The 14,352-nt window shown below is 38.4% G+C and overlaps 1 protein-coding gene across 1 annotated transcript in view; it reads left to right on the top strand.

Moving 5' to 3' along the window:
• Nucleotides 1–14,352, top strand: part of zbtb47 (zinc finger and BTB domain containing 47) — a 29,920-nt gene that overhangs the window by 8,116 nt on the left and 7,452 nt on the right. Inside the window, exon 2 of the mRNA XM_015394170.1 lies at nucleotides 11,442–12,803. Within this exon, the coding sequence (XP_015249656.1) occupies nucleotides 11,442–12,803 (1,362 nt within the window). The remainder of the gene's footprint in view (nucleotides 1–11,441; nucleotides 12,804–14,352) is intronic.

The following is a 14,352-nucleotide window of genomic DNA, read 5'->3' as shown; positions in this document are numbered from 1 at the left end:
TCATCATCTCAGCTCCAGCCATTTGATGTCTTCTTTGCATCGAACACCACTAGCTTTCACAAACACTGTCCTCAGCTTCATCCAACAGCGTTCAGTATGTTCAGAAGTTAGACATCCCTGTAGCTGAATCTGTGCCATATATGCTTTCATTTCCTTTTCCCTCATGGATGATGCTAACAGGTTGATCCCACTGGGTTCTGGTCCTTATTTTTACTCTCTAATTTCATGCCTGGCTAAACTCCTATCAAACATAAACTTGTGGTGTGTGGTTGTATTACCATGTAGGTGGAAACATGTTTAAATGGGTTGTTGTTGGCTGTGGGAGCTCCAACAATGTGAGGCTTAGCCGAGTTCGACTCAGATTAGGATGGAACGAACCAACAGAGAGTAATGGGAGATTAAATGCTGTTAATATTGTCTTTATTAATTGCAGACAGTAGTGAGTAATGTGGTTTGGCAAGTTTAACATTTGAATAGGCTGAGAGGTATGAAATTATTGGCTAAAGTGGAGGAAAGTGTAAAACCAGGAGCAAGAAGTGAAGGTATTTCAGTTTCCCCTCCTTTAAAATCTCAAAAATCTCCTAATTTCATGCATTTAGAAAGCCTGGCTTATGAGTTGTTGTTTTTTTGGTAAACTTCAGAATATTTTTGTCATTTTTATTGCTTTTTATAAAAATAAAACTTTAAACACAGACCTGTGTAATGACCTAAGTGTTTGATGCTCTTGAGTATAAACACCATGCTGGACATGGTTTAACCAGACCCTTCATTATATATATAAACAAACTGATCTTGTGGCTTTTGTTTAAGATCGCTTGCCAGTTTCAGTCCATTTTAAAGCAGGTTTGGCGTATGCAGCCCGCTCTGCGAGTGTGAGCTGATGTCCAAAAATTGAGAAAACATTGAACAGTGTTGAATCTTCTCCAGAATAGACTCCCTGCCAAAATAATTCAGACTCGTCCATGAGACCATAAAAGAGACAGAAGAACGTCTTAAGTAATCCAGGCATCAGCTGGCTCAGTAAGAGGAAGGAAAAAAAAACACATTATGAATCCAAAACCCTCTGAAAAAATACTGGTGACTGTTTCCGTGCATCTGGTGAATAAACTGATGCAGTATTATAGAAAATTAATATTGTCTCCACAGTCACAATCAGTGGTAGTATGATGGTCTGGGCCTATTTATTGCTTTTGGACCTGGACCTTTCAGCAATAATTGATGAATCCTCAAATATTGCTCTATGCAAAAAAAAATCCAGAAGATCTGGTTTAGTTGTGTTGTTAAAATCAATTTCACATGGATTGTGCAGCAAAACTTGTCTAGAAACCAATTTAAAAAAAAACAACCTATGAATGGCTCAAACAAATAAAGTTTTATTAATGCCTACCTCAAGGTCTGAACATAAATCTGATTGACTATCTATTGCTTAAGGGCTAGTTTTACTCCAGTGGCAGTGTGTCGCAGTGAGCTTGTCGCAGGTATGATGCAGATATTTTTAATTTATGCCCAATTTTAAAGCGTTGTCTGCTCTATTCACAACGCAAGAGGGTCAATCACTAACTAGCTCTGGGTCTAGATACGGCCGAGGCGGTGAAGAAGTGAGGGCAAGTTTGTGCGACAATGGAGGGACTTGAGGGGGGTTCCCCGCGTTCTTACGCACCTCGCTCTTTTAGCTGGTTCAACTTCATGAGTTGTTTTGAAAACGAAACAAGCCGATAAGGTACCAAACGGGAAATACGCATAGTGTAGAGCGGATATATATCTGACCAATCAAAGTCCTCCTGTCTGTAGCACTGTCTGCGGTCACCTACAATTTTGGAGAGGTGCACCAGAGTGTCTGCAGAGGGGGCGGGGACATATTTGCATTCAATGCAACACACACACAGACGACCTGGTTTCTGAGTATAAATCAGCCTTTAGTCTTTAGCAGATTGATGATTTTCCAAAACCATTTAATCTGGTCAAATTAAAGCAATCCTGTAAACAGGAGTGAAGCCAAATTCCTCTATAGAGTTGGATTCTTTCCTCGCAAAGACTCACTGGGTCTTAGTTTTGTTACTTATGGAAGTTTGACTATGGATTCTTTTTTTTACGTCAAGAATAAAGGCAGGCCGGTGGAGTATCAAACCTGTATTGTGTATTTAAGGTGTGTGAGTTTACCCCCACCCACAGCAGGAGGAGAAGGAGAGCTCAGACGGTGCAGAGTGATTTGAGATGAGAGAAAGCAGTAGCTGTTTTTCTGACTGAAGATCTCTGGAGATCAAAAATATGTTTTACAAGATGATTGTTAGACCTGGCCTGGACAGGATGATGCTAACAAGACAAGACTACTTTAGTGTTTAAGAGGAACATTTTCCTTTAGCAGTTTTGATGTTGATGCTGGAGTTTCTCCTTCCACTTAACTTTCCATTAATATGCTTGGATACAGTACTCAGTTTACAGCCTGCTTCCCCATCAACATGTCACTGACCATCTGCTGTCAGTAGTCTCCTATGTGATTGTCACATTTACATTTTTATGTTTAAAATCATTTTTTTAAATTGGTTTTATGATAGCTTCTAAAACATTTTTGACTTTGTTGGCACTAGCTGTAATGATTTAAATAAACAAGTAGATCCCTAAACTTCATAACTTTATGCAACAAATTAAGAATCATTTTATTCTAAAATTGGTTTGAAAGGACTCTTCTGCATATTTATTTCATATTCATTTTGAGCTTCTTGAAATCCATTTTTTTTTTCTTCCTTAGTGGCTGTTTTAATATTTATATATCAAATGAGGCATTATTTTAATCATTGCCTTGGGTTTTACCTCTTTAAATTCATTCGATTTGTTGGGTTTCTTATATTTTTACTCTTTTTTTTTTTTTTAAAGAAATGCTTATTAAGAAAAGCAAACCTTGAAAACATGACATCTTTTGCAAACTAAGTTTAAAAATTTTTTTTAGCCTTGGCTCCAAAGCACACAACAGAGGAGTAATGCATGAATCAAAGTTCATGTCTCTGACTGTCGACAAGTGGGTCTGATGAACACTCAGAGGACATTTCATCCCTCATCACTCTGATGACTTTTTAATGACTCTCTGATTGAACTTCCATCTTGAGTGACTGGCCCCTTGTCCCGTTTTGTTGTCTTTATGATCTATTTCCCACCATATAATCGCATTCTGATGTAACAGTGAGCCCAAACTTGGTGCTTTAAAGTGCTGATATCCTGCAGAGAGAGTTAGCATTCAGGGCCGTCATGTTTGCGCTCTGAAATCCCCTGATGATGACTCAGCTGTGTGCGTAGGGCCTGGCCCTGCTCCCCTGCCATCTCTAGCTCCCACCGAGCGGGATGAGGCCTGACACGGTGCCCACTCTCCTTCCTCTGGGTGTCAGTCATGTCAGGCCATGCCGTGCCCCTCAGCCAGAGGCGGCACTGTGAGCGGGGCTGCTGACTGTTCTCTTTGAAGGACTCCATGGGTCAAAGAAGTGCATAACACCAACCATCCTTACCGATGGGATAAATATCACTGGTTTCTCTTTTTAGTAAAAGGGCAAATTCACTTAAACAGCTTCCAGGGGATTCTTGGAGGTCAATGAGTTGAATTGTGCTGCAAAATTATTGGGAGTTTTAAAGATATTGAGATGCTATTAATCTTGTCTGTTTTATCCTTAAATATAGAAGTGAATGGATGTTATAAGTTATGAGTGCTTTGTTCTGTGGTGCATTCACTTGCACTCTCGCAACTAAAATATTAATTGATTTATTCAGCACATATGTTTACATACCAGCGAGTCAAAGTCCCAGTTCCTATTCGGACACAGTCTTCAAATATCTGAAAACTTTTGACTCCTTTGAGTTTGATTTAAAACATAATTATGGATCTTAAAGGCGCTGCACCTAGAGCATCCAAAATAACTTTTAAACAATAGATGGTGCCATCTTGCATAGGTTACCAAGCTTGTTTCTGTATGAAGTCACGGTTCAGTCTGTATGCAGCTCAAGGAAGCTTTAACCCAATGTAGTTTTACCCCTGAGATTTCCTCTGCATTTAATACAACCAGGCCTCCCTTACACGGTTGAAATGTCCGTGACTCTGGCAGCGGCCTTTGCTAATAAACGTTCAACAGGCAGACTGGATGCTTTTTGTTTGCTTTTTTGTATATGAATAGAAAATTAAAAACAAAAAGAGCTGAAGATTCAAACTTTTAAAGGGCAACAGCAAAGACCACACAGTCTGCTTTTCTTGGATATGGACCCCACAGAGTGGGACTCTGTACACCGTCATAAATCCACCTGAGCGGTCTGCTGTGATGTGGGAGAGAGGTGACCTTTCCAGCAGCTAAATTAGCAAGAGAATCTTCATCTTCAGACTCTGGATCAGGTCCAGTCAATCTGGACCGTGCCAGAGGCAGCCCATCAATCCTGACATGGCTGATTGAAGAACAGTTTCCTCATTGTTCTTTTTATCACTGACTGATGTGTGCACTGTGGGCTCTTCTTGCACTTTGGTGTTAGAGTAACACTTAATGCTAACAAGCGCAGCAGTAAATTAACTGCAACAATGGTTCTTTTTTTTTTCTTTCTGGACTCTCTCTCTTAAGTAATGCATGCTCCACTCAGAAGGAGCTACACTAGAAACCTAATCTTTTTTTCAAAGCCGTCTCCTTCCTCATCTTTCTAAAATCAATTTTCCTTTAAATTATGGGGAAGTGCTTTGTCCTTGAATGAACTGCTTGCTTTAAGAGGTCTACTTTAATTAGACCTTCTGTCTTACCTGTTGGAAATGGAAAATGCAGTCGTAGCTCACAAATTAAAGCATCTATGAAGGTTTTTCAGTACTTTAAGGTGACATGGTATGGTGAGCATGTTAACATTTAAGATGAATCTAAAGAGTTTACTATAGTGCAGGGGTCATTAACCTTTTTAAGACTGAGGGCTACTTCATTGGTACTGAGTCATAGAACGGGCTGCCAATGCTGACGTGTGAACTGGAGGAGTCAGCATTCACCTAAACTTCATAAATAATAAACATATCTCTACTGTTTCTTTCCTTTCTAATTTGCTTTTAGATATTGTCATTTTGAAAATCAAAGCAAGGTAAATTTATTTGTATAGCACAATTCAGTACAAAGACAATGCAAAGTGCTTTACATGATTAATATATAGGAAAATAAATCAGAATCAAAGGAAGTAGAAAAAAAATAAAATAAAAATGCAGAAACAAAAAAGAATATTAAAAATAGTTGGACTAAAGAAAAAAAAGTTGAACTAATGATGTTTTAGTTGAACTGTTTAACTAGAACAGTCGAAGGCAATCCTAAACAAATGTGTTTTTAGTCTTGATTTAAAGGACGTCAGGCTTTCCGCACTTTTACAGTTTTCTGGAAGTTTGTTCCAGATAATTGGAGCATAGGAACTAAATGCTGCTTCTCCATGTTTAGTTCTGGTTCTAGGTATGCAGAGCAGGCTGGAGCCAGAAGACCTGAGTGGTCTGGAGGGTTGATACACTGATGGCAAATCTGTGATGTATTTAGGTGCTAAGCCATTCAGAGATTTATAGACTAACAGAAGTATTTTAAAGTCTATTCTCTGAGATACAGGGAGCCAGTGTAAGGACTTTAGAACTGGGGTGATGTGCTCTACTTTCTTAGTCTTAGTGAGGACACGGGCAGCAGCGTTCTGGATCAGCTGCAGCTGTCTGATCCACTTTTTAGGCAGACCTGTTAAAAAATAAGACAAATGCTTACATTTTCAAAAGTATTGCTATGATGAAAAGCTATATAAATGATAAAAAACATGAGCAACAGCATAATATATAATTTCAAACTTAGTCCACTGGTGAGTTGTTCTGTTTTCATAAGATGCGCAGGGCACCATGTGGTCTTGAGGGCCCCTTGATGCCTGTGGGGACCACGTTGGTGACCCCTGCTATAGTAGAAGGGAACCAAATCAAATGGGACCTTAAAGTTCTGCTGGGATCAGCAGAAATCCACAAAAATGCGAGCTTTAAAGGCTGATTGATTTCAGTCCGTAAGATGAAGTAACATCCCTAAACTTTGATTCTGATCTAAGCATCTTTTTTTTTATATATAATCAGAAAAAATTAGCACTCAGTGTCAGATTAGAAAAAGAAATCACCTGAATTAGGCCTAAGAGTTCAGATCTAGAAATTAGGAAATCTAATCCAGTTCCCCTGCATGGCCATAAAAGACTTAAACCACTACACCATGGGGACTGAAACAAATATTACTACTATTAATTTTCACTCACAAAGATATTTCACCCATTTTATTTTTGTCAGTTTATTACATAACAAATTCCCATTTCCTTTTTTAAAAATAATGTTAGCACACACCTAATAAAACCTTATATGATACTTATTAACTTGTCTAATAAAGCTTATTTATTTTAAATACATAATCATCAGGTTTATGTATTTAGTTTTAAAAAAGTATACTTATTTAAAATGATAGTATGATTACTGTTTGAATAAGTGAGATGAATGAATACACTCAGTATTAATCTTAAGTATTTATTCTTATTTATTCATTCTAAATATACTTTATTCATTCTAAATAATTAAACCTGTCAATTATGTGTTTTAAATAAGCTTTATTAATAATAGCTTACTAATGGATATGAATCATTTGAGTTTTATTTAATAAGTTTGTGTAAAAATTATTTACAAAAAAACTAAATGGGAATTTATGTAAAGAAATCACATAATTTTAAAATTTGGGTGAAATATTTTTCCTGCCGTATATTAGGATGCCAGCATTAACTGATTTGTATGGATTTACTGAACAGTTTTAGTGTTTGAAAGGCTAAATCTCACATATGCTGAGAGCATTATTATACAACAGCATCAAGAACTTTAGCTTTTTGTTTCTGATATCTGTTTCTTGTTGTCCTTTGCTTTTTTGTGGGGTATAATTGCTGTATAACAACATTTGATTAAACAGTTATTGATTATAATGTCTCTGATGGCGTAGATCCATTTTTTTTAAACGCACCCTACCAATTTTATTTAGGTATGCCAAAATTTAACATCCTTAATGTATTTAATCTTTGGCAGTGACTACATATTAATGGAGACAAGACTAAGTACAACTTTCTACATTTTTAATTAATAAATTGCAAGGAAATGCATCATTTTTTTAAAATGTTGCTGCTACTGGTTGGCAACAGTCAGCAAATCCTACAGTTTGCAACTGACAAAAATATTCAGTTAAGTGTGGTTTCATGTGATGATTAGAGCTCAGATTTCCCAGAAAATGGACTGAAGTGCATGGTTCTGTGGACCATGTGATTTAAAAGCTTTTCTGACATAAACTTAATCATCACTCGCAGTCTTTATAGGATTTCCAGGTTTATCTGCTCTCCTCCTGCTGCAGAGCAAGGACGGGGAGTTTACGGACATCTTGCAATAAATAGGGGCTGAAAAAAACCAAACAACGGCAAGAAAACAAATAAAAACATGTCTGTACATATTAGTCCAGTCTTAACAGCTTGAGCATCAGGATGCTGAGGAAAGCAAGTCAAACCCTTGTTTCCACAACAACCTCCCTGTTTCTAAATCACATCTAGAGGATTAAAATGTTCTGCATCAAATAAAAAAAATGATTTCATGGGACTTTTCTACGTCAGCCTTAAGAGCTGCTTTGTAAAAACAGGCCCCTAAAATGCCGACTACATTGCTGCCTTGGACGAGCGATAAAATAATCTGTCTTTTAAACTGAGAGTGTTGCTTTGATTGAAGGCAGTTTAATTGACACACCGTGTCGGGTTGTGTCGGTAATCTTCGCCACTATGTGTTTGTCGCAGGGCCGGTGTCGTATGAATAATGTATAGGGAGACATCTGACTGAGAGGCTGATTAAAGGTGGCACTGCTCTAATGATAGCAAACAAGCTCTCTCCCTGACATTTTAGCGGGAAGGAAAAGAAGTGAGAAAAAGGGGAAGGTCAGAAGGAGATCATGGGAGTTGGATTATGGTTGCAGTATGAAGAGACGCAATTGTTGTTTCTCACTGCATAAAACTCTTACAAAGCATCTGTCTGTGTGTTCTAAGTTAATTATAGGTTTACCAAAATCCATGTTTTGTTCACGAACCTGATGATTATTTTTCAGATCCTCTTCATCGGAATACATTTGTTGTAAACCAAAGCAATGCAGTTATTTATTGGTGGCTTTGAAATGTTAATTTAAGCTTAAATCTACAAAAAGAAACGGAAGTAATACAGCAAAAACAGTGACAGTCCTCTCTGTAGCGTCTCACTGCTGTTAAAGTAGAGTGTTATAAATGTGCTGTTAGTAAAGATTTACCTGGATCTAGGGCTGCAACTAACCATTATTTTGCAAACTGATTAATCTGTTGATTATTTTTTTAATTATTTAATCAGATGGCCAAAGGTTCCTTAAAGGGAATCCTTTGTGAAATTAAACCAGGTGAAGCTAAAACTTTTCCACTTTGGATAGAGCATATTGATGGGCAAATATGTTTTTTTTATCTTAAATGCAAAATTTGCATTTTTGTTTTAGAGTCTCTATGCTCCAGTTAACGTTTCATCAATTACCAAATTAGTTGACGATTATTTCAATAATTGACTAATCCGATGTAAGAGTTTCAGCCCTAGTTCGAACACCAATACTATAAAATTAATGGATTTTAAATTTAGATTTTCCAATAGTTTGTTTGTTTTCAGATTCAATATCTCTATATAAATTTTGTCACAGCTTTATTTTTTCATGTTTGATGACCTGACATGGAATGATACATTTTACATGGGCTCAAATGGGAAAATAATAAATCCTATTTGTGTGAGTTGTTTGTAATATCTTGGAAAGAAGAGTACGTAAACTATGTGCTTCTGAGCATCTGGGGATGAAAGCTGATTCTCTGCAGGCAGCTTTAAGTGGCCACTAATTAGACTCAATCTGAAAATGGGGCATACTCTTCTCTCATGTCAGCTATGTCCAGCATTTTGTATTCTGGGGTTTAAGAAACTTCATTAGTGCAGACATAACGCCTGATAGCAATGAATGATATTATGTTATTATGGTAACTGCTGCAGCATTTGAGAACATTCATATAATAATATTTACCTTTCTTTCTGAATTTACTGTCCACCTCGGTTGGTTTTATCTCTGATAGATTATTAGGAGGAATGTATTGGGATGAAAAAAAAAATCATAATTCTTTTAGAATCAAAAGATTTCAGGTTAAGTAAATTGAATCAGTTGATTTTTAGATTTCTGTTTAATATGTTTTAATATATTAAACAGAAATCTAAGAATTTGGATCGGTCGCTTTAGATAACATCTCAAAAGATGGAACATATTATTACCTTTCAGCTCACAACTTGCTCTGGTTAGGGTTTAAGCTGCAGCATTTTACCCTCAGCTGCCGTCTGACACCTTGTGCTGAGAGCTCCAATTCTGCAGCTCAAAACTATGAATAAATCTAAAACATTATAAGTGAATTTGTCAAACAGAGCATATTCTCAAGGTTAGAAAGAGGGAATGCTAATCTTTTCCCAACCTCTAAAAATAGAGGAAAGAATGTGATGAAAATGATGCCAAGAAAGAACAGAAATAAAGCATTTCACCCCCATGTAGACTCTGATATGCTGCATAGAAGCCGTAAGTTGTTCTTTTAAACCCACAGTATCATGGGAAAGGTAATTACTTCTTCCTGCTGAATCGTTTACAGCAGCTACTAAAAAAATTATGTTTTAATCAGGGCGTTCAAATTGCCCCTGGACTTTAGCATCTATCTTTTTTGGAGGGTTATTTGTTATTTAATCAGCAAGGTTTCCCTGTTTTCTTTTTTCCTGACATGTTTTGTCTTGTGCATAATTCGTCATACCTTAGGGAGAGTGTGCCGCTGCAGCAGCCAGCCAATAAGAGGGGAAATGGCACTGAATACCAATGCACAAGCCGGTCAGTCTTTGCAGAGAGACCAGACACTGTGTTTCTGTCTGGTGTGTATGCGTTTTTGGTAGAGATTGGACAACCGGTTTGTGTGTGTGTGTGTGTGTGTGTGTGTGCATGTAGGGGTCTGTGTCCGCCTACACTGTTTGCTGCTCTGTCCTCAGTCACATCCCGTCTGGATCGAAACCCTGCCCTTCCTGTGCTAAAATAAACCCACCTTGGGATGTCGAGGACCTTGCACAGAGTGCTGATTGTTACACCTTTTGATTTTTCACTGACTAGGGTCACACTCTGCATGCAGCCCAACACTTTGAAGCATGCACAGGAACTGGTATGAGCTTATATTTTAGGGTTCCTTATTGATTAGGCTTTAATTTTGGGAACACACAAATGCCTATTTTTCCACCTAAATGTTGTCTTTCTTGTTTATTTCATTTTATGTACAGTATATGGTTTGTCACCAATATTGCTTTGCACATCATTTAATGCCTCAGGTTTATAATTCTGTGATCAAATTGACATAAAAAAATCTGTAAAAAATAGAAAATTTAAGAAAAACTTTGGAGAAGACAAGTTTATAACATATAAAGTTTTAAAATGAGCGTTATGAGACAAACTTCACGTTTCAAATTGCCACTTAAAGGACACTGTGAGCAGAAAAAAATTCTGAGAAACACATTTAATGGGGAATAGAATCTATAAAGCAGGTGTTTTATTTTAAGAAAGATCCTTATTAATGAAGTTAAAGATGTAGAAGAGGGAAATATGTGTTAGTGAAACTTCAAGCTAAAACCTTTCATGTTAGGATGCAGGGACAAATTTACCAGCCACTTTCTAAAAGGTAAAAGTATGGAATCGAGAAGGGGGGGTGAAGCTGCCATAGGAGGTAGTTTTAGAGCTGATTTTACAGTAGGAATAGTGTGTTTATTGGGGGAGCATCCATTTGTCAGCTGCTCACAATTTCTATATAAAAAGATTATTTATGCTGTGTAAAGTCTCAACACTAACAACATACTGGAGAAAAGTAAGTCTAAAGTAATTCTGTTTTGGGTTTTTTTGTATTTTTAGAAGCATCAATGGTTGGGTGCTGCTCAAACATGTGAGGGTTATGATTCCAGAAATTATGTATGTCATCAATCCATCTTTCTCTCCATCCATGGTAACTGGCGTCTTTCTCTTTGGGTCATTAGTATTGGAATAGACTCTGGAGTCAACAATCCACAGGGCATCTTAGAGACACTCTGGACGAACAGCCATGTACACTGACTCACTGCTAAGGCAAACAGACAGATTAATTTAACCCAGCAGCCATGATTTGCATACCTTGTCTTTGGGAAGAAGTAGGAGTACCTAGAGACGACCCTGCAGAAACAACTTCTTGCACTTCTTGCTGAATCTTTTATTTAAATCAGCTGTAAAGGTTAAACATCTTAATTATACAAAATTCTGACCTCCAGGAACAGATATTGGATTCCAGAGTTAATGTTAATAAATCTTAATCTTCATTATGTTTTGTTTCAGCTCATAGTGGAGAAGACCACAGACTTCCCCTCTGCTGAGTTCTCTCTGGTGGAGGATGTGGCTCTGCACTTCACCTGTTTGATGGACAGGCTAAATGAGCAGCGCCTCTTCCAGCCTGACCTCTGTGACGTGGACATCGTCTTGGTGCGCCATCACAGCACCTTTCCTGCTCACAAGGGAGTGCTGGCAGCCTACAGTCCCTTCTTCCACTCTCTTTTTGCCCAAAGCAAACAGCTTCGACGTGTGGATCTGTTGCTGGATGCTCTGACCTCTCAGGGCCTTCAGCAGATCCTCAACTTCATTTACACCTCCAAGCTGCTGGTGAGCAGCAGCACCGTCTGTGACGTGCTCAACGCTGCCACTGTGCTTCAGATGAGCGACATCGCTGCATCCTGTCGAGACCTCCTTAGTACTCATTCGCTGAGAGCCACCTGTAAAGAGATGGCCAATCAGGGGGGGTTTAGCAGCTGTGAGCAAGCAGAGATGCCTCCCTGCCAGCTCTATCGGGAGATCAAACAGGAATCTGAGCTTGGCAGGGTCTACACTAGAGAAGGCAGCAACCCATTCTCTATCAGAGTGGAGGAGGTTGGAAAGATGGCTGCCCAGACAAAGCAGTACTATCAGAAAGAAGAAGGAGTAGGGGGGGGCAGCACAGGTGTGACCACTACGTGCAAAGCAGAGGACAATGTGGATGGATCAACTCCAGCGGATAGTCACGCTTCCTTCAACAGAGATCAGATCATAGTTGAAGTTAACCTCAACAACCAGACTCTGAATGTCTCAAAGGGATCAGATGGAAAATCTTCCACAAGCACAGAACCTATGTTTGGTTGTTGTCATGAAAATGAGAGAGACTTTGATGGCCATGAAGACAATGGAATGGAGAATGGTGAAGGACATGGAGAGGAAGGTGATGAAGACCTAAAGAAGAGAGGCATGCTGGGTTGTACTAGTGAAGAGGAAGATGAAGAGGATGAAGAGGAGGAGGAAAACACCCTAAACATTCCTGGACTTGAGCAGCCCACTGTAATGGATCGACCTCGCCGGGCCACCAGAGCCTTGACTGTGGCAGGCGCCACCACCATGCGACAGACTCTTACAGAGGCCACTGTGGCCAATCAACGACAGGGCGGGAAGAAGGGACTAGATGCTGAGGGCCTCGGCCAGAAGGTTAGGCTGGAGGAAAAACAACACTTCCCATGTAAGAAATGCCCTCGCATCTTCAACAACCGCTGGTACCTGGAGAAACACATGAACGTCACCCACAACCGTATGCAGATCTGCAATAACTGTGGGAAGCGCTTCCTACTGGAGAGTGAGCTGCTGCTGCACCAACAGACTGACTGTGAGAGAAGCATCCAGGTAGGACAGTTTAAAGGTACATTTTTATGTTATATGCCTTTACTAAAAGACCATAAACCCTTTGATCATGATAAAATAAGGTTATACACATCAAGTGTCCATCATAAAGGTGTTTTCCCCATCACAAAGCTAAATGTAAAATATTGGCATGGCTTCCTAATAGATCCCGACTGCCTAATAGAGTCTTGCAATGCCTCATGGAAAAACGACGGCCTAGCTTTGCCAAGCACCATTGATTAAATAAAGGGATCTAAAGCTACTCTAAGTTATAGTGAATCTTTTCCAGAGCTTCCTACCTGACCATCAAAGGAAAAGAACATTTCCATCATACGCCAAAACCTAATTATTTAACTTAATGCCAGTTAAACTCATTAAAATCCTATTTACCAAATAAGTGTAATATTAATGAGCCCTGAATTGAATCTGATGTGGTTTGTGAGTTTAAGCAGCTGCAAAAAAACTGCACCCCATATCTTTTCAGTCAGTCATTATGTCGCTTCTCCATAGACTTTAGAGACTAAGAGTAGCATTGTTATCTTAGTTGTTGGTATCGGTGAACACCAACCTTCATAATGTATAGTCAAATCAAATATTTATTTGCATTTTTTGACTCTGGATCTTGAACTTTTCTTCCTTATTTTACCAACTTAACTGGGCCACATCACTTTCTTGTCTACCCGATCCACACATGCACAGTATTTGTACCTCTGATCACCTGATTCTGTTACTGTAAATATACAGGAGGGGCTTTATTTGCTAACAAACTGGGGAAAAAAAGCATAAAACAAGTACTCCCCTAGCAGGATATGGTAATTTGTTGGAAAACTTTTCATGCAAAGATCTCATATAAAGTGACTTTTTTTGCATGTTCTTTTTGCAAAATGCACTGTCCCATTAAATCGAGAGTGTGTGTAAGAATGAATTTTCGAGCCGTCTGACTGAATCTCACTTGGCTTTTAGTCAGAAGTTTGACCAGTCAATTTTAACACAGTATGTGTTTATGTAAAACATTAGAAAAACATAGAACCATTCTTGCTGTATGTAGGGCTAATATATTACTAAAAAAAGAACTTTGGCCCTAATCGGTTTTCTTTAGGGTTTGCCTTTTATTAAGCTCCATTCATCTATCATATTAACTATCCCGTTCTACTGCTTGGAGCAATCGCTCTTTAAATAGCACTCTAAATAATGCTTATTCTTATAGTAAACAACTCTCAAACAGGAATTTAACTTTTACATTATTTAATCAAAGTTCAGCAGAAAAATTGTACAAAAAATACAGTTTCTTCTCCCTTACTTTATCAGAAATAGTATTAAGAGTGAGCCATGAAATTAGTCTGGATGTTGTTTGTTTGAAGCAATCAGCTCTTGTTTTTAAACCTAACCTCCCTTTAAACTTCTCCATAACTCTTTCCCTAAGCTGTCTCAAGGTCTCCTTAGTCCACACGGTGTCGTTTCTCCACTGATGATCTATTATATATCTATGTGGCCTCCACAGAGCCTCTTGCTTTTACCATCAGATGATTTTAGAGGGAGCTTTATGTAAATT

This window comes from Cyprinodon variegatus, unplaced genomic scaffold (genome assembly GCF_000732505.1).
Source record: "Cyprinodon variegatus isolate N-32 unplaced genomic scaffold, C_variegatus-1.0 Scaffold676, whole genome shotgun sequence".
In the NCBI taxonomy this organism is placed as follows: Eukaryota; Metazoa; Chordata; class Actinopteri; order Cyprinodontiformes; family Cyprinodontidae; genus Cyprinodon; species Cyprinodon variegatus.
This window is presented reverse-complemented; position numbering and strand designations above follow the sequence as displayed.